Below are 26,028 nucleotides of genomic sequence, written 5' to 3' on the forward strand. Positions count from 1 at the left end.
CACATCATAGTTAGAGAAGCACTGGCCAGATGTAGAAGTTGCATGTGCTCTACCCTCTGCATGTTACAAGCCCCAAGGGAACAGGCCCTACCAGTCCCTGTCTCCCTGGCACAAAGAGGTTGAGTCCAGTGCCTGATGCCTCACAGCCAGGGAGAGATGGGACTCAGCTCTTGATACATTCAACAACTATTTCTAGAATGTCTGCTCGTGTCACAACTTGGCTCCTCGTGGGAGGTTATGTTAGTTTCCCACTGCTGTAACAAACTACCACAAACTGGGTGGCTTAAAACAACAGATCCTTATTCTCTCTCAGTTCTGGAGGCCAGAAGTCTGAAATCAAGGTGTCGGCAGGGCTGTGGTCCCTCCGAAGACAAACACCGTTTGGTGTAGAGAGCAGAAAGCTGAGTAACTTACATCCTTCACGTTACACACTGTACTTCAATAGGGGAGGACTCTTCCCTACCTCTTCCAGCTTCTGGTGGCTCCAGGTGTCCCTTGGCTTGTGGCTGCATCACTCCAACCTCTGCCTCTGTCTGCACGTGGCCTTCTTCCCTCTGTGTCTCTGGGTCCCAAATCCCCCTCTTCGTTCTCTTATAAGGACACTGGTCATTGGATTTAGGCCCTGCCCAGATAATCCAGGATGATCTCATCTCAAGATCCTTAACTTAATTACATTTGCAAAAGACCCTTTTCCAAAAAAGGTCGCATTTACAGGCTCCAGGCATTAGGACATGGATGTATATTTTGGGGTCACCATTCAGCCCACTACAGAGGCCCCTGCAGACTCCACTCGCTCTGCCCCAGTCCCTCGCTCTGCCCCAGTCCCGCGCTCTGCCCTGATTCTGCACTCGCAGGAAGGCAGCATGGCCACATGGGTTTTCTCAGTCAGAATGTTTGGGCGGCAAGAATGGCTGGAACCAGACAGCACAGCCCTCCAGGCTCTGTGCCTCCCCCTGCCAGGACGTGGCCCTGTGGTATGAGGCCAAGACAGCTGTGTCTGCAGCCCTGGTCGTTATCACCCTTACTGAGGACCACACCAGGCATGTGGCCGAGAGACCGAGAGGCCGCCCCATTCCTTGCAGCCTTTTTGCTTATGATGTCTCCACCCTTATCAGAGCTATCTGGGAAAAAATTTGGAAAAATACACCCTCTTATTTCTCACTCCTTTCAATTCTTTGGGTTGCACAGTCTCAGTGGCGAATGACAGTGGAGGGTGACCCAGTACAGACCCCAGAGATACCTCCCACGAGTCCACATGCCCAGCTCCTCCACCGGGCCTCATAGTACCTTTCCTGTAGCACCAGGGGGCAGCACTGAGATGGGCTTGTGTTTCCAGTCTCGGACCCCAGTTCAAATCCTGCCTGTACCACTTACTCATTGGGTAACTGTGGACGAATTAATTCACCTCCCTGAGCTTCAGTCTTCGCTTCTGTAAATTGGGAATAATATCAGAGTCTGTCTCATACAGTCACTGGGAGGCTTCAGCGTGCATGGCACAGAGTGGCACTTGCTAAGTGTTAACTGTTCTTATCATCATCTGTGTGTCCCTAGGACAAGTGAAATTCTCCAAGCCTGGGACTGAGTCATAGTAAACCTGTGTACCCTGAATCCAGTACACAGTAGGCACCTAATAATTGTTTGTTGAATGAATTAGAAATAAGATTCAGATGCAGAAAGTGGGAGAAGAGTTATTTGAATGAAAAGGTACTTTTTTCAACTAGCGCTTCCTGCTTGTCACGTGTTTATCTACTCAGATGGCATTTATTGAGTGCCTCCTATGTACCCAGCACTCACCAGACACTGGGAACATAGCCATGAGCCTGCCGATACAGACACGGGCCCAGACCTCAGAGAACTTGCATTCTGGTGGCAGAGGTAAACAGATCATCACTCAAGTAACCTGTTGTCTCAAACCCAGGGGAGAGTTTGGGGGTGAGAAGGGACTTACAGCCCCCATGTGGGAGAGAGCATCATTTCTGGGGTTCACTGTGGACCCTCATCTTTCTGAAAATATGTTAACCCACGAGGCCAGAACCGTGGTGCCAGTCAGGGACCGTGAGCGCTCCCAAGATTGGCATGGAACTTCCTGGAAAGTTCCCGTGCCCTCTTGCCCCTCTCCCCAAACGGTCATTCCAAGCCTAGTGCTGACTCCACGTGTCTGATTTCCCAATTCTACTCCCCAGAAATGGAGGGGTGGGGGGGACGTACATCCCCAGCTGTCAACGAGCTAGAGAACAAGGAACCTTAACTGATGGAGACATACCATACGAACAGCCCCTTCAGGGCTCTAATTCATTTTCAAGACATTTAAGAATAACAAAATGTTTTAATGATTTCTTAGGGGAATTAGGAAGACATATTTTTGTTCTCATTAAATTGTATCCTCAGACACAAGAACCAAATGTCAGATGTGTTGTTGGTGCTCGGAGCTTCCCTGCTCACTGTCCCTGCCACACACGCCGCCCCAGCCCCTCCATAAAAATAATACTCCTGGAAAATTTGCCAGGATGAACACTCTCCTGTTTTTATACTTCTTGACAGGCAAATTATTTGTCGAAATACTTCCCCTCCACACCTCCCCCCCGAAGCCACACAAGTCCTGATTCAACATTTTTGTTTTGAGTGACTGCTGCCAACACAAATCTTTGGCAGAGAATGCGATATAGCATGATTGCTCAGCAAGTATTTTGATAAGTGTGCAGCCTGTATGTCTATAATTATGAAAGAAAACCGTAAATCTTTTGGATATTGTTCACACAGATGTGGCGTGAAGTGAGGAAAAAAAGCAGTAAAACGTGTTAAAAGCATAATTAATGTCATTGTTGTAGAGGATGATTTGATTTAAACCTTTCTGGCTTCTGTACCGGTGATGGCTGATTTCTTTATTGCGTTCATAGAGTCACTAGGTACTGACCCAAGTTTCAGAGAGCTAACTTATTAACTGAGTGATTAGTTAAAGGCAAAAAGAAAAGAAAATTAAAGAGAAAACAAGGAAAGAGCAAGTAGGAGGACAGGCAGAGGAACACTGCTGAAGAGATAAGAAGGGAGAGGTGAGTCCCCCCAATTTTTTTTTTCCCCTTACTTTGTTTTTTTAAAATCTGATGCAGGAGATGGCAACGCCTCACAGGCGTTTCTCTCCGTGCCCCTCCTTTCAGGAGGCAAGGCTGGGCAGCTTAGGTTGATCGAGCTGTAGCATCAGACACAGTGGGGTGGGACTCTCAGCTTGGTGTTTTTGAGCTGTGTGACCTTGGGCAGGGGCCTGAACCTCTCTGACTCTGGTTTCTGTGTCTTTAGCAGAGGGATAATAGAACCTGTTCATCAGTCAATGTGAGGATTCTATACCTATACATGAAAGCATTTGGCAGGTTGGATAATCAGCAGCCCACTGCAAAGCTGACACCGTGGTATAAGTTACGTGAGTCACACGCATTGGCTGTGGATTTCATACAGCTCTGTCAATTATCAAGGAAGTGGGGTGAGAGGTTTAACACTACAGGGTTACTGAATGTGCAGTAGGACAATACTTTCCAATGTTTAGGATTTTTAGATTTTTCTCCGCAATTATAAAAGTTGCATATGCCTACTGTCAAATTCAGAAAATACGGAAATAGGAGGGGAAAACTACCTACTAGAAAAGCAGTGGCAATATTTTGTTGTTTTCCTATCTGATCTTTTCCCCATGTACTTTTTCAAAATGGTCGTTCATTCTGCATGTACCATTTTCAATCCTGCTTCCTTTCACCCACTACAAGCATCTGTGTTTCTCTGTGTGATTACAAATTCTGAGTAACTTTGGCTCCTCTTGTGTAACAGTCTCTTGTGTGGCTGTATTGTAATTTACTGAACCCCATTCCCAACACTGGGTATTCGGGGTTCTTGGGAATGCAAGGCATATTGGTACTGTACTGTAGTTATAAGAGTGAGGAAGAAAATGGGAAGGAGAATGTATTGTAGCCACATATTGACCACAAACCCAGGAAAAGTGGTCAGAAAGAATAAGAATTTTTTTCCTCCTTGTTGATTTATTTTGTACTTCTTTGTTTATTAGTTACACTAAATATCTTTTCACGTGTTGTGAACCACTCATATTTATTCTTTTGTAAATCACTGATTCATTTACCCTTAGCCCATTTTTCTATCAGAGAGATCATTTTCTTATTGATTTGTAGATGCTCTTTGTATATTAGAGATACTAACCTTTGTCCTGGTAAATGTGTTTCATATCTTCTCCCCTAGTTTGCCTTTTGTTTCTTAACTTTGTGTACAGTGTCTCTTGTATATGATACACAGCAGACATTCATAAAATATTTGCAGAAAGTAGGAAGTCTTACCAGACCTTTGCTTTATGGCTTCTGGATTTATTGTCATATTTTAAAAAAACCCCTCTCGCCTGAAGGTTGTAGGATTTTTCAAGTACTTTTGTGATCTCAATTTTTAGAAATTTGAACCTTTGAAGCATTTGAAATATATGGTGATGGAAGTAGAAAGGGGAGTTAAGAATTTAACATTGTGTTTGTCCCAAATGACTAGTTCTACTGCCATCTAGCGGATAAGCCACCTTTGCAGATAAAGGCAATACAGATTTTAGTGTAATGGGAGACCCATCGCTGTCTTTGGCTGCCCTCACCTCCTTCCTTTCCTCCCTGTATATGCCTCTGCCCATTTGGTCCTGTTGAGCTCAGGGGAGCACAGAAGGGTAACATAAAAGGTTATTTAACCCATAAAAAAAGGAAAAGTTTAACAGCAGATTTTCCAGAGATGGTACTTAACTTCAAAAGGCATTGTCTTCCCATTTTCTGCCACACCTTTGCCTCTGCCATTTCTTCTGCCAGGAGTGCCCTTTCCCCCGGCCACCTGTCTGATTTTTACTACTCCTGGCAGCTAAGGGTTGAAAGATGATTAAAGGAAAGCATCCAGCATGATGTTGGTACCCAGTGGGTGCTCAATAAACGGCTGCTCCCTTTCAGAAGGGATGACAGGTGTTTCAGCTGTGGCTTTTCATCAGCTCATTCTCTGAGCACCTACCATGTGCTGAGCCCTGTGGGAACTCAAACTTGAGTCCTGCCCTGCCCTTGGAGTCCAGCAGGGGCCACGTGACCCAAAGACAGACGGCCAGAACACCCAGCAGAAAAAGGGCTTCAGGGTGGGAAGGCCAGGAGAGGTGCCTCAGGGAGAGCAGCCTTTGAATTTAAACGATGAGCTACCATCCTCGTGGGGCGGTTTCTTCGGTGCTCCCTGTGTCCCAGGCAGTGCGCTCAGCCCCTTACAGAAAGGATTTCACTTATCCCCTCTGCCCCTTGGAGGTAGGTATTGCCATCCTGCCCTGCTGTGTGGCTGAGGCAATGCAGGCTCAGAGAGGTCAAGCCACTTGCCCAAGGTCACACAGCAGAGAGGTAGTGGAGCCTGAATCTTGATCCCTGGCTGCAAACCCAGATGCAGGATTAATTTTAAAATTGAAAGGGTTGGGGGACTTCCCTGGCAGTCCAATAGTTAAGACTCCATGCTACCAATGCAGGGGGCCCGGGTTCGATCCCTGGTCAGGGAACTAAGATTCCACATGCTGCACAGTGCAGCCAAAAAAGAAAAAAAAAAAATTGAAAGGGTTGGAACAAAACCATTAGAGATTTGACATCTAAATACAGTGAAAAACAGCTGAGGGTCTTTGCTGCCAGTAGGTTGAGAGGTTCTAGGGTGAGAGGATGAGCCCTTTGCAGAAATGCAGATGTGTTAGCTGGAAGAAGAACATTACCCCTAACAGACAAGTACACCTGGTCCTCCTGGCCCAGGGCTCCAAAGGCTGGTACTTTTGTTGAGGAGAAATTGAGTCACAGAGCTCCAAATTCAGGGGGCAGAGAGATGCCAGGAGGAGCACTAGCAGGACTCTAGGCTGAAGGACCCTCTCAGGGTGGGACCAGTCCCCCTTCTGCCATCTTGCATCCTGTATCACACCTGACTTCTTTTTTTTTTTTTTTTTTTTTGCGGTACGCAGGCCTCTCACTGCTGTGGCCTCTCCCGTTGCGGAGCACAGGCTCCGGACGCGCAGGCTCAGCGGCCATGGCTCACGGGCCCAGCCGCTCCGTGGCATGTGGGATCTTCCTGGACCGGGGCACGAACCCATATCCCCTGCATCGGCAGGCAGACTCTCAACCACTGCGCCACCAGGGAAGCCCCGTCACACCTGACTTCTTTGATCCTCAGTTTCCCCACTTGTGAAATACGGATAATGATCCCACCTAATTATAGGCCCATTGGGTGGATTCAGTGGGAATGGGGAACACTTCACATGGTGCCTGGCACAGAGTAGTAGCCCCATGCAATTCATTCAACAAACATTGAACTCCTACTGTTTGAAAGACACTCTCCTCAACACCAGGGGCACAATGTTAAGCAAAACAGACACTGTTCCTGCCTGCCTGGAACTTTCTGTGCAGCTTAGTCTATGGAAGCTTTGTTTTTATTACAATGGACATGGGTTTGAGTCCCAGCTCTGCTGCTCCCTGGATGGGTAGCCTTGAGTAGCTAGCTCTACCTCTCTGAGCCTCTGTTTCCTCCTCTGGAAAAGCACACTTACCTTCTGTTACCTCTGGGAGGATTAAGCAAGGTGAAGAGTATAAAATCCGAAGCTGGTGTCTGGCACACAGTAAATGCTCAGTAGACCAGCGGCTGCCATTGCTGTTGGTGGTGGTGTTACTGTTATATCACCACCCAGTGCCAAGAAGGAAGACCCTCTCCAGCCCCTCTGTCCGTGCTTAAGCCGGGAGACCCGGAAGCAGCCAGCCCTAGCGATGGAGGGAAGAAAGCACGGCCCCCATTTGCATACAAGGGCTGGGCAGGCCATCTGCTATTGAAAAGTTAGGATTAAAGGATCAAAGTTAGGCTCGCTGCCGCCGTCAGTAGCCTGAACCTCCTGCCCACACAGGCGCCCGGAGCCGGGGCCCAGATGGGAGAAGGCTTCTGTCTCAGAGATACTTTGGAGGGGCACACGCATACTTCTGCATATATGTGTTTCTAAACAGCCTCTCGGACAGCCTTTGCGGCTCCAGCTTTCCTAAAAAAAGCTCTGAGCACCGCTTTCCTTCAGATGGACACAGTGGGAGGAATGAGACAGCTTTCCCTAGATTCACGACTCTCCCACACAGCCCCATAGACACTTTTTTTAAAAAACACCAACAGCATCAGCTAGTGGTAGAAGATGGAATAGTTGATGTTCTATCCATCTCCTCCTACAAAGGCTTTGGAAAGCCTGGTGTGAGATTAAAATATTATAAATCCGTTGGCAGTATTCTCTAGGGGTTTAGATCCAATGTAACCAAAATGAATTAGTCATTTTATTAAGCAGTTTATGCATAAAGAGCCAGTTGATGGCTGTAAGACAAAGGCACTCTATTTCCTGACGACGTTCCCCGCCCCCCGCCGCATGCCCATCAGGACCTGCCACCTCGGATGGTTCATATTTGATCTTCCGTGTCTGCCAACGTGCTTAACTAATCCAAAGGATATGTAGTCAAACACTTCTGATTTGGGGTCCCCTGTTTTGGGCTTTTTAAATTCAGGTTGGATCTAAAGCCGTTTGATTCCCGCTGCCACTGCCCTTGTCTGTATATTGACAGTGTGTATGTTGCAGGAGCGAAGTGGGGGAAATAAAGTCCCGCTCACAGCTCTGGGCAGCCACGTGTCTCAGCTGAAAGGTTTCCAGTGGAAGCGCTGAGCCCGGCAGAAAGCCAGGCTCCCTGGCTCCAGATGAGGAGCTACAGGGATGTTCTGCCACTTCTCCTGACACTGAGATATGCGGCTTGCCAGACGTTGGAGGGGGACACAGGTCGCTTTGGAGACTGGGGGTCGGCGGGACCCCACGCTTCCCCAAGTGGGGTCACCTGACATAGGGAGCAGCCTTGGTGAACCTGGCGCAACACAGACTTTGAATACATTGCACACCAGGTATCACCTTTTTAGTTCCTTCTAGAGAAAGTCTCAGTCAGGTGCTAAAGCATCTTAAATGCCTAGGGAACACCTGTGAATCTCTCCTTTTAACCAAGGAAGAGCCGGCCTCAAGCTCAAGGTCTTGAGCAGGCAATGGGGATGTAACTAGAATTGAATAACATCAGTTTCTTGATTTTTCCTTTGTACTTATTTTAATGGTTAAAACCCCTTTTTTATGATACAGAATCCCAATGATCTACTTACAATAGTGAAAGAAATATTCCTTTAAAATATATTTAAGTTAAAAACATCAAATCACGTAAGGACAGATATCAAGTTGGTAATATTTTGGGGGGCAGGTGGATGCAGCTTAAGGTGTGACATGTCACCAGCATTTGACGATTGGGCCACCCTGGGTTCAAATCCAGCTCCGCCTTTTTCAGCAAGTGGCTTCCCTCTGCTGGGCTGCAGTTTTCTCATCTGGAAAATGGGGAGGATAGCAATGTCTCATGTGGTTGTTTTGAAGATTAAATGAGATATAAATATCTGCAAAGTACCTGGCATATGTCAGGGTGCAGGGGGTGGTGGGGATGAAGAAATGTCAGTTCCCTGGAGCTTTTGGCTCAAGATGCTGGGTGGGCATCTCGTCTGCTCTTTACCCCAGCTTCCTGGATATGGGTGCCCCATCTGCCCCAGAATGAATGTTTGCTCGAGTTGGGAGGATGAAGACCAGAAACTAGTGTTTGAAGAGCCAGAGCCTGCTCTGAACCCAGTCACCACCCACCAGCACCCAGACCAGCCTACAGGGAGGAGAGGTGAAGCTGGCACCAAGAATTACCCAGGCTTCGCCAGCCTCTCTGAGCCCCGTGTCCTCATCAGTAAAACGGGTCAGTTGTTGTGAAGATGAAGCTAAGCTGTGTTTCTGGGACAGTAACTTAGGGGGGATTGGTCAGGATGGTGTGCCAGCATGTCTTGGTCTAATGGGAGCTGTTTCTCCTGGTGCTTCCTGGGTCTGGATTATTCTCTCTCAGCCCCCTGCTGGCTTCCTCATTTCCTTCAGGGCTCTGCTCAAATGTCACCTCCCTGACCAGGCTGCCTCAATTAGCACACTGCCCCCAAGCACACACCTCAGGCCACTCTCTCCCCCAACCCTGCTGTTTTTGTTCTCAGCCCCCTTACGGCCGTTGGCTTATTTGTCCTTTGGCCATCTCTCCCCTCTAGAATGTCAACCCCAGGAAGGCAGGAATTTCCTCTTATTTACTGCTGTATCTCCAGGGCCCAGAAACTTCCCTAAGTAGATGCTCAGGAAGTATCTAGCAACCGAAGAAATGGTATCTGACACATAGCAGGTGCTCAGTAAAAAGGTACAAATGAATAAATGGCTGAATTACAGACTGTATTAGTTTTTTCCTGCTGCTGTAACAAATGACCACTAACTTAGATGCTTAAAACAAGCAACATTTCTTGAGCACCTACTGTGTGAAAGGCATTGGGAGAAAGGGGTTGCTGAGGAATGAAAGCTAGATGCCCCCAGACCCCTGTGACTGTCAGGTTCTCTGAGAAACCTCCCAACATTTCAAAGATTTGCTGTCATTTCTGTCTCTTTCACTTTGTATTTGTAAGAGCAGCCAGTGACGTTTAGCTGATGCATCAACTAATACCAGTTGGACAAAGTAAGCAGGAAGCCCTTGGATGTGTCAGCTACCCCAGCTGAGCATTTTACTTACGCCTAACTTGGCAGAATCTTCCAGTCCTCTGAATGCTAATATTTTTTTTCTACCTAACCCAATCCCCAGCAATGTAGCTCAGACTTCCGTGGATTTCTCCCAGATGGGGGAGCTGGGAAGAAATGAGTTTACCCACGTGCCATAAAGTCTAGGAATTCTGTGGGGAGGAAATAAAGAATGGAATATGCTTGGAGAAATAAGTGATCATCGTTGCTATGCACTCTTCAGAGCAGGGACCATACTCAACCCACCACCCTATTCCTCAGTAGTTGGAGAGGATGAACATACAGGAGGATCAGAGCCCAGCACCTGCTGCTTTGTCTTATGAAGCACACTTGTCTTCCTGGACGACTGGTGAAATGGGTGCAGCAGGAGGGAAGTAGGCTAGGCTTAAGTAAGAACTTCCTTCCTATGAAACTTGGAGTCTAGCAGCTCCTTAGTCCTGCCTTTCTCACAGTTGGTATCCAGCCAGTTGCCACATATTATAGGTTGAATTGTGTGCCCCCAAAAGATATGTTGAAGTCCTGACTCCTGGTACCTGTGAATGTGACCGTATTTGGAAATAGAGTCTTTGCAGATGTGATGATGAAAAGGGAAGGTCCTTAGGGTGAGACCCTAATCCACCATGACTGGTGTCCTTATAAGAAGAGGAGAGAGATACACAGAGAAGAGGGCCAAGCAATGACAGAGGCAGAGATTGAAGTGATGCCACCACAAGCTGAGAAATGCCAAGGGTTGCGAGCGACACCAGAAGCTAGGAGACAGCGTGGAACAGATCAAGAGAGCACAGCTCTGCCAGCACCTTGATTTTGGACTTTGAACCTCCAGAGTACACACGATGTATTAGTTTTCAGAGGCTGCCATGCCAAATTTCCATAAACTGGATGGTTTAAAACAATGGAAATTTATTCTCTCGGTTTTGGAGGCCAGAAGCCCAAAATCAAGGTGTTGGCAGTGTTGGTTCCTTGTAGAGGCGCACAGGGAGAATCTGTTCCATTCCTCTCTCCTAGCTTCTGGTGGTGGCCGGCCATCGTTGGCATTCCTTGGCTTGTAGACACATCATTTCAATTTCTGCCTCTGTCTTCACAGGGCCTTCCCTGTGTGTTGTCCCTCTGTGTCCTCTCCTCTTATTGTAAAGACACCAGTCATTGGATTAGTCAACCCTAATCCAGTCGGCCTCATCTTAACTTGATTTCATCTGCAAAGACCCTGTTTCTAAATAAGGTCAGTTTCACAAGTTCTGGATGGACATGAATTTGGGGAAATGCTATTCAGCCTAGAACGCCACACCCCATCAGTTCTTCCTGTCTACCTATTGTGTCTGAGCACTTCCCCCCACTCCTCCTGCCACCGCCCTGATCCCCCAGCATCGCTGCCTGGACTATTGCTGTAGCCCTCTGACTGGCTCCCTCTACAGCCCATTTTTCTTGCAGCAGCTTGGATGAGCCTTTGAAAAATGCGAATTAGAACATGTCACTTTCTAATGCTCTTAAGATAAGTCCTTTCCCCATCCATATTATCTGACTGGGATGTCAGCTACACATAGACAGGGTCACTACTGTGCCCCCCACAGATAGATGCTCAACAAACTCTTGCTGAGTGAAGCAGGTGCATGGACTCATAGGTCCCCCTGTGAGCTCTGCCCACTTTAGATTCACCACTGTGGAATGTACCAGCACCTCAACATGGGCTCCACACCCACAGACTCCAGAGTCTAGCTGCAGCTCCACAGGAGAGGCACTGTGACTATCCCCACTTTACAGACCAGTAAACTGAGGCTCTGAGAGGCAAAAGAGTAATCACATATTGGTTTGGGTCCTCTGGAAGCATTCACATGCCAAGATGGCACCGGATGTGCAAGAGATTTATTGGGGAAGATGCCTGTGAAGGATGAAGGAGAGGGAGAGGAGACCAGGAGAGCGTTCACTTGGTGATGCTGGTCTAACACCTGGGAAGGGAGAGAGGGAAGGAAGGAGGGTTGGTAGGAGGAACCTCAAACTGCAGTACAGCTCTGAAGAAGTCTCAGCCAAGCTAAAACTAACAGGAGACCCAAAGCAGGATGCAATAGTCTGCTCGGGCTGCTATAAGAAAACACCACAAACTAGGTGGCTTAAACAACAGAATTTTATCTCTTACAGTTCTGGAGGCTGGGAAGTCCAAGATCAAGGTACCAGCAGGGTTGGTTTCTGGTGAGAACTCTTCTCCTGGCTTGTAGATGGCTGCCTTCTTACTGTGTCCCCACATGGCCTTTCCTTTCTGCACGTGCAGAGGGAGAAAGCTCTAGTGTCTCTTCCTCTTGTAAGGACACCAGTCCTATCAGATTGGGCCCCACTCTTAATGACCTCATTTAACCTTAATTACTTCCTTAAAGCCCTGTCTCCAGATACAGTTGCATCGGGGGTTAAGGCTTCAACATATGGGTTTGGGGGAAAACATTTTAGTCTATAATACTAGGTTGCCTTTTCCAGCATCGGCAGGAGTGGCCCAGCCCTACTGTCCCTGTCTTGCTCAGTCATTGGCTGGGAGCAGGCCTGGGGAAACCTGGCTTCCAAACAAACACTGCAGTGTATCCGAAGGTGCAGCTCCTGGAGACTGTCACCAACTCCTCGCAGGACGTTCTTTCTTGAAGGGAGAGCTGGGTGGCACATCTCACACTGCCACAAGTCATAAGAATAAGGGTAACGCTCACTTAGACTCTGTTAGGTGCCAGGCACTGTCACAGGGGCTCAGCGTGCTCATGGAGTCCCTGCACAGCCCTCTACAGTAGGTCCTGTTGTTATCCGTGTTTTACTGAGGGGGAAACTGAGGCTCAGGGGACCTAAGTGACTTTCCCTAAAGTTGTCACAGCCAGGATTTGACCGTCAGCCTCCCAACCTGTCCCTCTCCCCCTTTATCTGAGAGTGGCTTTGGGAATTTGGAGGATTCACAATGTTCAAACCTCAAGTGTCAAGTTCAGCTATGAAGGCGTTTAATAATCACCCTCCCTGAGCATCCCAGCGCCAAGGAATAGGCCCAGGGCCAAAAGCACTCACTTTGGCAGGACCACACCCCTATCTGGTGATAACCAATGTTGACTGAGTGTGTGCCTCAGGGATACTTGTGATAGAAATTTGGAGCCCAGAGAAGTCTGATGCTTTGTCCAAGGTCGCACAGCAAGCCTGTGGCAAGGCCAAGAACAGTGCCCTCATTCTTGTGCTTCTGGCCTAATAATCCCCCATGCCCTGCCTCAAGGCAGCTTAGCCCACTACAAAGAGTCACCAGGCACTCCGGGTTCAAATCCCACCCCTGCCACTTCTGAGCTCGGCGACCTTGAGCACATAGAATCTCCTCTCTGGGCCTTCATTTCCTTGTCTGGAAAATGGAAATAGCAGCATCTACCTTATTGGGCCTCACCTTGGGGAAGTGATTTCACTCCCCCATGCCTCAGTTTCCCCATCTATAGAATGGGAACACAACAGACCTACTAACAGTGTTGTGGTGAAGACTGTATGAATTCTAATCGATTTAAAGTGCTCTGGCTGTTAGGATTTGGCCACAGCCTGACTTCAGCTGAGTCATCTGAACCTTCCCCGACTTCCTCTCTCAAATTGGGGATCTAGGAGGAAGCACAGTGTGGGAAGAAGAGGCCGAGGCCCAAGGCCCCATCTTGACCCTATCACCAACTCACTGGCAGACTTCAGGGAAGTCATGGGACCCCACTTTTCCCCAACTGTGCACTGGGGTAGGGGTGTTAGACACTTGACAAATTGTCCCTCCTCAGTGTGACTTTCTAAGCTGGAGCCTTTGAGTCCCTGAGTGGAACTCAACGCAGGATTACTGGATTCTGAGTCTCCCAGGCACTGATGAGAGTATATGAGGCCTTACCCTGTCGTGAGTCTCCGTGGAGTTTTGCCATGTAGACAACAGCTCCTAGAACGTCACGGGACGGTGTGCTGCCCCCTCTCAGGGTAATAACAGTAGCCAACACTTATCAAGCCCTACTGTGCACCCAGCACTGTGCAAATCTCTGTACACATTCTCTCATTCAATCCTTGCAGCCCCATTTTACAGATAAGAAAATGGAGGCTTGGAGAGGTTAACTGTCCAAAGGTCACATGGCCAGTTTAGAGCTGGAGCTGACACCAGCAGTCCTTAAATCATGCTGCCTCTCTCAGTAATCTTTTTCAGTCTTCCCAGTAGTAACTTCTGAGAAGTAGAAACTAATATTTTCTGACTTTTTAAGTGGGGAAACTGAGGCTCAAGACCAGCGCTGGACTTCATGTTCTGAGAGTTTAACCACTCTGTTCTACCCTGTACTGGCAAATGAAGGCAAAGAGAGCCTTGGAACCCACTGACCCCGTACTGAGTGTCCACTCGCCACCCACCTCCTCCAGTCTCTGCAGGAGGCCACCTGCGGTCAGCTTCCCCTGGACAAAGAGCACAAGGCAGCAAGGGATGACCGCACTGCCTCCGAGCAGCACAAACATCAATTTCTGATCCCTGGGAGTGGGGTAAATGACATCCTTTTTCACCCGAGCATCATCTTTTGGCTTGGACAGGCTCCTAGACAGCCGGCCCCTGAGCCATGAGCTGGATGTTTCCCACCTCCTTGGAACCAGAGCGAGCCCTCCATGCCGCTCTCAGCTGCAGCCTCCCGTGTTTATCTAACCTCCCTGACCCCGGCAAGCGCTTGTCGCCTTTTTCTTCCTTTCTCAAAAACCAGGACACAATAGGAAGCGTTTCCCTGAACTTATTAAAAAATCCAGACTTGTAAATTAATTTGTCCGTGTTGTACAAAGGCAGTGCAGATGGACTCATTATCATGCACACAACAAATAATTATAGATGAATTTTTAGCTGGCCTGCCTAATGCGCTTGCTGGGTTAATTATGTCAATGTATAATTACATCAGCCCGGGGAGACATAATGGCATACCCTGCTGAGCAGCCCCTGCCTAATGACGGGGCATGGGGGAGTGCTGACAGAGGAAAGCCAGCAGCAGCGTTCCCGTGCACCTGCTTACCTCGACACAAACACCCATTGTCTGAGCCTCCCACCACCTAAACAAACAGGCGGGAGAAGAGGGATAAAATGCAGAGGTGGCCTTGTTCCAACCAGACCTGAAGGTCCCCAAGTATAGGCTCTGCCCTGTTTCTTCCATCAGCAGATATTTATTGGGTTGGACTGTGGGTCAGGCTTCATTCACCCCACAAGGGGTCCAGTGGAAGAGCAAGAACAGATGCAGTCCCAGCCCTGCCTTGTTGTGGAGTTTGCAGTCCAGCGGGTATTAATTAGGTGCACTTGCAAATCAATGAAAATTGGAAGTACAGTGAGTGCTGTGAAGGAAAGGTGCAGGCAGCGGGGAGAGCTCATACTAGAAGACCGATTGGTCAAGGAAGGCTTCCTGGAAGAATTGGCATTTGAGTTGCTAAGATGAGTAAGCATTAACTAGCTGAAAGGGATAGGGGAGGGCAGGGTGTTCCTGGCAGAGGCTCCCTCCCATACAAAGTCTCTGGGGTGGGAAGGTGCATCTGAGGGACTGAGAGAAGGTCAGTGTGGCTTGCACTCAGAAGGGCAGGAATAATAGTGAGGGCTTCCATTTGTCCTGAGCTGACCAAGTGCCAGGCACCATGTTGAGCACTTTACATGAATCTTCATCACAGGCCCACGAGGTCAGTACTTTTATTGTGAGGCACAGAGAGGTAGCGCCATTTACTAAGGTCACACAGCAATCCTAAGAAGCAAGTATGGATTAGACCAGGACCAGGGACATCTGACTCCAGGGTCCACACCAGCAGAGAACAATGGCCAAGCAGATGCTGGTGGGAGATCCCAAAGGAGGGGCCAGGAAGAGAGAGGGCTCTGGGGCATTAGAAAAAATGTGGACCAGACCAGCCCCCTTGGTCTGAAGCGAGGAGGCCCTGGCTTTCTTGGGACCCCATGAACACCTACCTACCTGCAACTACTGGGGTCGAAATATCCACACCACTGGGACAGGAAGTCTTTGTGGCATCAGAGAAAGAGACCCAGACTTGAGTCTCTCCTCCACTCTTCAGCAAGTCACCTGGCTTCTCTGAGCAGTTTCCTCATATGTGAAAACAAGTTAGATCCAGGCCAGCCTCCAGGGGATGCTGGGTGCATCGTGGGAACCTATTCCCAGGGACTGGCTTTGTAACATGGAAGATGCTACACCAAACCTCCTGTCCCAGGTGGGGAGTTGCTGGAAGAAGAGGTGTTGGATTCTAGATCTGAAGGAAGACGAAGTGCTTGCTAGGTGACAGGGTGGGATTGGGGACAGAATTCCAGGTGGAAGGACCTGGAGTCCTCAATTTAGCTATTGGGAAATACGGAGACATCTTATATCCAGGTGTATATCTCGCCCCCAGAAAAACTATTATTTAATCGGCCACAAGTGTCACAAATGATGGTGTGTTGGCCCAGATCCATTGAAAAGCACCCCAAGGGTTATATGTGCAAAGATGCTATTAGGGAACCTCGGGTGAAGGAAAATAGGGAGGGAGCTAGGAGAGGTGGGGAACTGGGTGGAAGCATCGAGACCGCATTATAGCCTAAGGAAGGGAGCACTGGGGAAGGCCACGGGCCGGTCCTCAGCCCTCAGAGCAGTTTTGTGTCCCCCAGGAGCAGGTCTGCCTCTACCCTCGCTGCCTGCAGGCCTTGTCTGGGAAGTCCCATGAGAAGGCTAGGCTTGAACTGATGGATTTCAGAGTGTGCCTGCTAGGGTCCTTGCTAAGTGATGTTCCCTGTGGTCGGAGGTGTGCAGGACACAATCTCATGGCCACCACAGATGGCATCTAGAATCAGGAAAATGAAGTTATTATGATAATTGTTATTATTATTCCCAGCTGGGCAGGACAGCCACACCCATGGGGATGGCACATGCTCTCCGGAGCAGGTGCCTGGAGATCTGCTCCCTCATAAAGCAGGAAGTCCACGTTGCTCCCCTAAGCCACCAGAGCGATTCCAGATGGCTCCTGTGGATGCTTCCTCCCACCCAAGCTCCCTGGCCCTGTGGCCTCAGCCGGGGCACCCCCTGACCCCCAGGGCTCCCACCACCCCTGTCCTCCTCTCTCTGTGCAGACCCCGTGCCTGTGTTTGAGGCTTCACGCAGCCCAGACGACAGACTGCAGTCCCCCAGCTTCAACCCCAGCGGGCAGCCGCGGCGAGAGCTCCACAGTTCGTGGAAGAGACACCCTGAGCTCCTCGGCCCCAAAGGTACTGATAAGGTTTTCACAGGATGTCCATAATAAACAAATGGGCTGTGGATCTTTGGCAGCCAAACTCGGCCACCCTTGTGGGGGAAGGGGGGCAGAGAACTCAACTCTATCATAATTTTAGATGTGGGATGGGTTAAGGTGCAGTTCTGCTGAGACAGACCAACCCCAAATCTCAGAGGCTTAATATATTTGAAGGGAGGGGAAGTTGCAGGGGACCCTCCACGCAGTCATTCAGGGACCCAGGCTGTGGTAGTCCTGCCATCGTCAATCCTCGACATCCAGAGTCACAGTGAGTGTTGACACCTGGCCAACAGGCAGAGAAAGAATGTGGAGGATCACACTGAGGTGGTGGGAGTGGCGCACATCACTTTGGCCACATCCCTGCTGCAAAGGAGGCTGGAAAATGTAGTCTGGCTGTGTGCCCAGAAGGAGAGGGAAATAGGATGTAGTGAACACAGCACTGTCTCAGCCCCAAATGAGACAAGTTAAGATACTAGCAAAGCTAAAAATAATGTTTGGGTGTACATATGTTGTGATAAAAATGTTTAAAAGCAAGAGAATGGTGAACAAAATTCAGCATGGTGGTTACCTCTGGAAAGTGAGGTAGGAGGTTACCATAGGGAGGAGCCAATAGCAGGTGAAAGCCATTGGTGGCCGTCCAAGGTTTGGATGTTCATTGACCTGCAGGCACTGTCATAGGCACTGGGGACACAGCCAGGAACAAAACAGACAAAAATCTCTGCTCTCATCATGCTGACCTTCTAGAGGGAGGGACTGAGTGTCAATAAATGTTAGTAAAATATATAGTATGTCAGTTGGTGAGAAAGACTTTGGGGAAAAAATTGAGCAGAGAATTGGGGGAGTCAGGTGAAGGGATTCTTGTTTAAGGAATGAAAGAGTAGGATTTACCTCAGAGGTCAGCCAGCTTTTTCTGGAAAGGGCCAGAAAGTAATTATTGCAGGTATTGCAGGTCATGTAGTTTCTGTCACAACTACTTAACTCTGGGTGAAAGCAGCCATAGATAGTATGTAAATGAGTAGGCATGGCTTTGTTTCAATAATACTTTATTGACAAAACAGGTGGTGGGCCAGATTTGGCATGTAGTGAAGATAAAATGGGCTGAGGCCTGTCAAATGAAAGCATGACACGAAGTCTCTTCTCAGGAAACAACCACTCTCTCACAGTCCCCCATTTCACAACCTCCTCCCTTCCCCCTCCACACATTACGTAGAGAGCACCTGCTGTAAACCTGGCCCTAGGCAGGGTCCTCTGGGGAAGATTTACAGTGACTAAAATAACAGCACTTTGCCAACTCTGGTCCTGCACCTGGAATACGATTCCAACCACACTGACAAGCCAGGACTTGGCAGTTCTTCAGCCCCTGCTCATATGTACACACCTCTGTGAAGCTTCTGAGTTTCCCCAGCAAAATTGTCACTTCTTCCTCTGAGGTCCCTCTGAGGTTCAAACTTCCTTCTGTAAGAATAATAGTAGTTGTGGAAATTGCCTCTTGAGAGCATTTGCTCTGTGCAGTGTGCCTTTCACACAGCATCTCACTGTCTCCTGGCATCAATCTTTTGAGGTGTCATTGGCCTCATTTTACAGATGAGGAAACTGAGTCACAGAAGCCGCAGGTGGCCAAGTGGGGAATCAGAACAGAAGTTTTTGACCTTGGTCCTGGGCTGTGTTTCTCCTTGAGGACACTTGTTATTCTGCATCATGATGGTCAAAACTTGCCTTTTTGTTCACTGTTGTGGCCTAGGCACCTGGAACGTTCCCAGTACATGTGTGCACGTGTGTGTGTGTGTGTGTGCGCGTGTGTGTATTATAAGCTGACTGCTGTACTAGCCTCTAGAGTAGAGGGGCTCACTCTACAAACCGCCCAGCTCTACACTCACCCTCCTGTGCCAGGATCACAGTAGAAACTTAAAAACTAGGACAGGATTTAACTGAGTCACTTGGACCCAAGGTTGGGAGAACAAATTTTGGAACTCTTGAGCCACTCACCCTCAATGGCTGGCCCCTGAGCAACTCTCTCTCCATGAGTTCGGTGCCAAAAGCACACACTGATCCCCAAATGAACTGCCACAGGGCCTGTAAAGATGGACCTGACGTGGGCCCTGCCCCAGCGCACCTGCAGGTGAGGGGCGATGACTGAGCATCTGAGTGTGTGCCATCAATTTTGGGGAAGGGAAAACAGTGTGGTGGCTCCTCAGTAAGTTAAATCTGGAGTTACCCTGTAACCCAACCATTCCACTCCTAGGGATATACCCTAAAGAATTGAAAACAGGTGCTCAAACAAAACTTGTACACAAATGTTTATAGCAGCACTGTTCACAGTAGCCAAATTGTGGGAATAATCCAAATGTCCATTAATGGATGAAAGGGAAAAAAACAAAATATGGTATAACCATGAAATGGAATATTATTCGGCCATAAAAAAAGAATGAAGTACTGACACATGGTCCAAAATTGATGAACCTCAAAAACATGCTAAGTGAAAGAATCAAGTCACAAAAGGATAGGTGTTATGATTCCAGTGCTATGAGATATCCAAAATGCACAAATCCGTAGCGACAGAAAGCAGAACAGTGGTTGCCAGGGGCTAGGGAAGGGAGTGGGGAGCGACTGCTTAATGGGGACAGGTTTCCTTTTGGGGTGATGCCAGTGCTCTGGAATTACTGATAATGGTTGCACAGTATTTTGACTATACTACGTACCACTAAATTGTGCACTTTAAAATGGTTAAAATGGTGAATTTTATGTTATGTATATTTTACCATGATTTTTCTTAATCATACAGAAGGCCAAGGAGGCAGGAACAGGTCTGAGAGGGCAAAGGAAGCCTCTGGGTGTGCTGTCTGAGGCCAGCACGATGGAGTTTGACTTTCTTGTGCAGGCACTCGCCAAGGCTCAACCCAGCTGATCGCAGTGACAACAGGTCCTGACAGCTGCGCTCTCTCCAACGCTGAGTTTGGGAAATTGATTCTTCTCCCAGCACTGTTGATCGATCTGGTTTGCAGAAAGCAGCTCTGGCTGTCACGCCACTCTCAGCAATGGGCGGTTTTCCCTCTTTTTCTCCCTCCAGAACAGAGAGAGGGGACGTCGCCGGCTGGGCCCACGCTGACTGAGGGGAGCCGCCTCCCAGGCATTCCCAGCAAAGCCCTCCTGACAGAAACTTTGCTGCAGAGGAATGAGGCAGAGAAACAAAAGTGAGTGAGGGAAGGAGAGGCAGGCTCCCGCTGCTCCAGCTTCTGGGAGGGGGGACCTGGAAAGTCACCCCTGCCCAGGACCCTTTGGGAATCCAGATGCAGGTTGGAGATGGAGATGCAGGTCTGGATTCAAGCCACACATCAGCAGCTCAGTGGCCAGCCCTGGGCTGGTCACATCACCTCACTGAGCCTCAGTTTCCCCATCTAGAAAATGGGGCTAATGGTGGTATATTACCCAGGGTCCCCCAGAGGAACAACCAGTAGAATTTTTTTTAAATTAAGAGTTGTATTTTGGGACTTCCCTGGTGGTCCAGTGGTTAAGATTCTATGCTCCCAATGCAGGGGACACGGGTTCGATCCCTGGTCAGGGAACTAGTTCCCACATGCCGCAACTAAGAGCCCGCATGCCGCAGCAAAGACCCAACATAGCCAAATAAATAAATATTAAGAAAAAAAAGAGTTGTATTTCAAGGACTTAACGCACACGATTGAGGCTGGTGCGTCTGAACTGGTTGAGCCAGCCAGCAGGCTGGAAACTGTCAGGTGGGCGTGAGTTCTGCCATCTTGAGGCAGAATTTCTTCTTCCTCAGTTTTGTTCTTAAGACCTTCAGCTGACTGAATGAAGCCCACCTGTGTTATTGAGAATATTTTCCTTTAGTTAACATCAATTGATTGTAGATGTTAACCCCATCTACAGAATGCCTTCACAGCAGTACATGTATTAGTGTACGACTGAATAACTGGGTACTATAGCCCAGCCAAATGGACGTATAACACTGACTGTCACAGGCAGTGTCAACTCCTAGTTTGCCATAAGAATGAAATGAAATGACACCTGTACATGCTTAGCTCAGTGCTCACAGGGAGAAGTAAATGTTTGCCTTTACGATTGGTGCAGTGGTGATAAAATATGCATTCTTAGGGCCTTTCTAGGACAATTTTATGGTGATTATTATATTTATCCTTTCTGTCATTCACTTATTTTTTCATTCCACATATTTATGGAGCCACCTACTGTGTGCCAGCCACTGTTCTAGGGAAGAGCAGTGAACAAAATGGACAAAACCTCTGCCCTCCTGGAGTTTACTTTCTAGTGAGGAAAACACAAGCAAAAACGATAAGTGGTGTGCTACATGATAAGCATTGTGACGACAGATAAAGCAGAAGAGGGAGAGGATAAGATGGGGGCTGAAGTTTTTTGTTTTTTTATTTTTTTAAGTTATTTGTTTTATTTATTTATTTTTGGCTGCATTGGGTCTTTGTTGCTGTGCGCAGGCTTTCTCTAGTTGCGGAGAGCAGGGGCTATTCTTCGTTGCTGTGGTGCAGGGTCTTCTATTGTTGCGGAACACGGGCTCTAGGCGTGCAGGCTTCAGTAGTCGTGGCACACAGCCTCAGCAGTTGTGGCACACAGGCTTAGTTGCTCTGCAGCATGTGGGATCTTCCCGGACCAGGGCTCGAACCCATGTCCCCTGCATTGGCAGGAGGATTCTTTTTTTTTTTTTTTTTTTTTTTTTGCGGTACGCGGGCCTCTCACTGTCGTGGCCTCTCCCGTTGCGGGGCACAGGCTCCGGATGCGCAGGCTCAGCGGCCATGGCTCACGGGCCCAGCCGCTCCGCGGCATATGGGATCCTCCCAGACCGGGGCACGAACCCGTATCCCCTGCATCGGCAGGCGGACTCTCAACCACTGCGCCACCAGGGAGGCCCTGGCAGGAGGATTCTTAACCACTGTGCCACCAGGGAAGTCCCCGGGGGCTGAAGTTTTAAATAGAGTGTTGGAGGAGGCCTCACTGAGAAGGTGAGCAAAGCCGTAAGGAGGTGAGGGAGCCTTGCAGGTATATAGGGACAGAGGGAACAATCAGTGCAAAGGCCCTGAGGTAGGAACGTGCCTGATGTGTGAGGGGAGTGTGGCTGGAATGGAGTGAGCGAGGGGGAGGGGGCAGGATAAGATCAAGGTAAACGGGGCTCCTTCCCTAGAGTCACTGAGCCAGCCAAGGTAAGGCTCAGGCTTTGCATAAACCCTCCCCCAGCATAGCTAGGGGTCCCCTTTCTCTGCTGGGATGCTTGCATCACACCCAAGTTAGACCACAGTGGGCTGAGGGGGCTTCCCAGACTCCTGCCACAGAAAAGGGAAAAAAGTGCCTCTCAAGGGGACACTAATAGTTACCAGTGATGCTGAGGGAACTCTGGGTGCTGGGCACCACATTGAACGTGCTTCACAGCACTCTCTGAGGCAGACTCCATCAGAAACCCATTTTATACATGAGGAAATTGAGGCCCAGAGAGGCAAGGTCACTGGCTGCTACAGAACCTTAACTGGGCACCAGCTCTAATGGAGGCCACACAGTCAGCAAAACAGCAGGGCAGCCAAGTGCCTGAGTGTCATGTTTAAGGACTCATTAAAAAGACGGAGGTGCAGATTTTACAGGGAGTGGGAGAGGGGACAGGAAGCCAGGATGGGCTGGTCCACACATCAGGTCTTTTCACAGGGGCCTTCAGGAAGTACAGGCCTTCACTTTGGCAGCCAGACTGGGGGAAGCCGAGGAGAAGATCAAGGTCCTACATTCAGGTGTGTATCTGGCACATGTCCCCTGCCCTCGTGCAGCGCCCCAGCCAGTCAGACCAGGAGGCCCAGGGGGAGTGGGAGGGGGCAGTGACACTGAACACAGGGTCAGGTGTTCTAGAATCAGGAGGGCAAGAAAGGAGTTTGGGAAGGGAGAGGAAAGACTTACATTACCCAGCAGGGATCAGAGCCCCAGTCCCGGGGGTCGTACTACTGTGGAGAGAGGGTTTGAGATAGAATTCAATCCGGGGTGACAAATGCAGTGCCTACAGGAGCCGGGCATGCAGCCAAGCTGGCTGGATTAGGGAATGCAGTAGGGAAGGGTGGGGTGTGGGTCAAACTGGCGAACCCAGGCCTGATCTAAAGAGGTGGCCACTGCTGAGCCCCAGCCAGGCACTGCCCAGTATAGCCAGTCCCTTCCATTTTGCTAGAGAAATCAGAAATCTGGAACTTTATGAGAAATCCCTCATTTGTTGTAATATACATGTATCTGTTGATTTCGTTGCCCCTCCCGTCCCCTCACTTCCAGGGCTGGGCCTCAGGGTGGGTGAGCTCATGCACGGACGACCCCACCCAGGTCCTGGAGTGACCTTAAAGGTGTTAGGGGGCTCATACACCAGGTCCCGGGACAGACTGCCCCCTCCACTTACCTGGGTCCCCTGAGCTTCATAGAGTCATAGAGAACCATGTCATCTGCCCTCCCCACCCTGGCCATGCCACAGCCCTCCCTCCAGCTCGAAGCCCTTCTAGGGGCAGGAAACTCACTGCTTGTCACCAGTTCTAACTGACAGAAAAATCTTTCCTCACTACCCCAAGCTTCATTCTGCCTTCCGGGCCCCAGAGAAGGGGAGCGGGTTCCACTTCCCTGGAGGTGGAGGGCCTTACTCCGGCACTTTAATTTTTCCAAGCGTTAAAGGCCACGCAGACAGAGCTGCTGGAGCTGCGGCGGAAATACGATGAGGAGGCGGCATCCAAGTAAGTGAATGCCATGCTGAGGTGTGTCTCCTGCCTGTGACCCTCCAGACATGCCTCCTCCCTCTGACCCGCCCAGACATGCCTCCTCCCTCTGACCCGCCCAGACATGCCTCCTCCCTCTGACCTTCCCAGACATGCCTCCTCCCTCTGACCCGCCCAGACATGCCTCCTCCCTCTGACCTTCCAAGACATGCCTCCTCCCTCTGACCCTCCCAGACATGCCTCCTCCTTCTGACCCTCCAAGACATGCCTCCTCCCTCTGACCCTCCCAGACATGCCTCCTCCCTCTGACCCTCCCAGACATGCCTCCTCCCTCTGACCTTCCCAGACATGCCTCCTCCCTCTGACCCGCCCAGACATGCCTCCTCCCTCTGACCTTCCAAGACATGCCTCCTCCCTCTGACCCTCCCAGACATGCCTCCTCCCTCTGACCCTCCCAGACATGCCTCCTCCCTCTGACCTTCCAAGACATGCCTCCTCCCTCTGACCCTCCCAGACATGCCTCCTCCCTCTGACCCTCCCAGACATGCCTCCTCCCTCTGACCCTCCCAGACATGCCTCCTCCCTCTGACCTTCCCAGACATGCCTCCTCCCTCTGACCTTCCCAGACATGCCTCCTCCCTCTGACCTTCCCAGACATGCCTCCTCCCTCTGACCCGCCCAGACATGCCTCCTCCCTCTGACCCTCCCAGACATGCCTCCTGCCTCTGACTCTCCCAGACATGCCTCCTGCCTCTCACCCTCTAGACATGCCTCCTCTTTCTGATATTCTCCCTCGGATTCTACCTGAGACACCCATTGAATTAAGTACTCTCTGCTCCACACCCGCATAGGCACACAGCTGTTCACCATTTATTTGTGGTGCGATCCGTGTAGCACAAGCTATAAAGGACATTCTGGGTTTCCAGCTAAGCAGACTCTGCTGGTCATGGGCCTCTGCCTTGCCCCAGCCTCTAGGGGCTGTCCCCACTCCCCAGGTTCACAGTCCAACCCTCAGGGCCAAGTGTCATTAACTTAAATTAATCTGGACTCAACATTTCTTCAGGCTTTAAGATATCACTTAATCTACAATTTAGCACCTACTGTTTACCCAGTGCTATGCTGGGTCCCTGGAGGAAACCCCAGAACATGGGCCTGTCCTCAGTCAAGGAGAGGAGACACACACTAGCTGATGTACAGGAATAAAGTCTTTCATTCACAGACACTATTGAGCACTTACTGTATGCCTGACACTGTTGTGGCCACATGGTAAATACTATGAAGGGAAAAAATAGGAGCAGCAAGAGAGAATAACATGGAGGGGTCGGTCCTATTATCCAGGGTAGTCAGGGAGGACTTCCCTGAGGAGATGACCTTCAGAATGAGATCTCAAAGATGGGAAGGAGATGGCCACATGAAGAATGCTTGGAAAGGTGCTGTGGGCAGTGGGAACAGCTTATGCAAAGAAGGCCTTGAACTGGAACATGCGTGTAGCACGTGTGTGGCTTTTAGTCACCAAATGCTCCCTGCAGGCCCCTTGTGGCCCCACCCCTTGCTAGGCAGAGGGGCAGCCGAGGTGGATGAGGCCTGTCCCGATCCTTTAGGCGCTGACAACCCAGGGGGGTGGTGAGGCAGCAAAATAAATGAGGGTAGTTGAGGGAGGCCTCCTAGGAGGACACTCTGCAGCTGGGTGTAAAGCTCAGGCCCTGTTCTCTTGAGGAAGACATCCAGGTGGAAGGCATAGCAGAGGCAAAGGCTGGGAGGTGTAGCTCTGTGGCACCTTCAGAGAGTGGACCCCTGGGGGAGATGGAGGCCAGGCTGCCTGGAAGGGGTCCAGTGCTGAGGCCCCGTTTTCATTTCCCCCCAGCCTGGATTCTTTCCCTGCCCCCCCCAGCTTGGTTTCTCTCCAGTAGGAAGGATGGAAGGCAGCCTGCTCGAGGGCCCCATTGCAAGACCCTTGGGTTGGCAGGGGCTGGGGGGTTTCAGGAGTGTCGGGGGCCCTGGTGGCTGCCAGAATCCCTTCCTCAGGGCTTCGTCTTTCTGTCTCAGGGCAGATGAAGTCGGCCTGATCATGACCAACCTGGAGAAAGCTAATCAGGTGAGGAGACGTGTGCTGGGGGCTCATTCTCCCCGGGGCGGGGGTCTTGGGCCAGGCGGAGAGGAGGGAGCTGAGCTGAATCAATATTAATTGAACTACATGCCATGCTGAGTGCTGGGGCTGGGAGCTGTCCGGAACCCAGCCCCTGAGTTCCCAGAGGAAGGAGGGTGGGATACAGACAGAACACTCAGAAATAGGGTGATGCAGGCAGCAACAATTGGGGAAGGGGCACCAGCCCCAGACTCAGGGGTCAGGGAAGACATCCCACGGAAGGGTCGTGGAGCTGAGACCTGACAAGTAACTTGAGACTAGAGGGATGGATTCCAGGCACGGGACGGCCC

At 49.9% G+C, this 26,028-nt stretch overlaps 1 protein-coding gene across 5 annotated transcripts in view; it reads left to right on the plus strand.

The window, feature by feature from the left end:
• The window catches only part of CUX2 (cut like homeobox 2), a 269,432-nt gene that overhangs the window by 206,291 nt on the left and 37,113 nt on the right, over positions 1 to 26,028 (plus strand). For 4 of the 5 annotated variants that reach the window (XM_081252625.1, XM_081252626.1, XM_081252629.1 and 1 more), the window contains exons 5-9: positions 16,725 to 16,859; positions 19,950 to 20,073; positions 22,562 to 22,641; positions 23,544 to 23,610; positions 25,639 to 25,687. In XM_081252625.1, coding sequence (XP_081108751.1) covers positions 16,725 to 16,859; positions 19,950 to 20,073; positions 22,562 to 22,641; positions 23,544 to 23,610; positions 25,639 to 25,687 — 455 coding nt within the window. The remainder of the gene's footprint in view (positions 1 to 16,724; positions 16,860 to 19,949; positions 20,074 to 22,561; positions 22,642 to 23,543; positions 23,611 to 25,638; positions 25,688 to 26,028) is intronic. The other variant, XM_081252627.1, reaches the window with a different exon arrangement.

This window comes from Mesoplodon bidens, assembly GCF_964165515.1.
Source record: "Mesoplodon bidens genome assembly, chromosome: 13".
Taxonomy (NCBI): Eukaryota; Metazoa; Chordata; class Mammalia; order Artiodactyla; family Ziphiidae; genus Mesoplodon; species Mesoplodon bidens.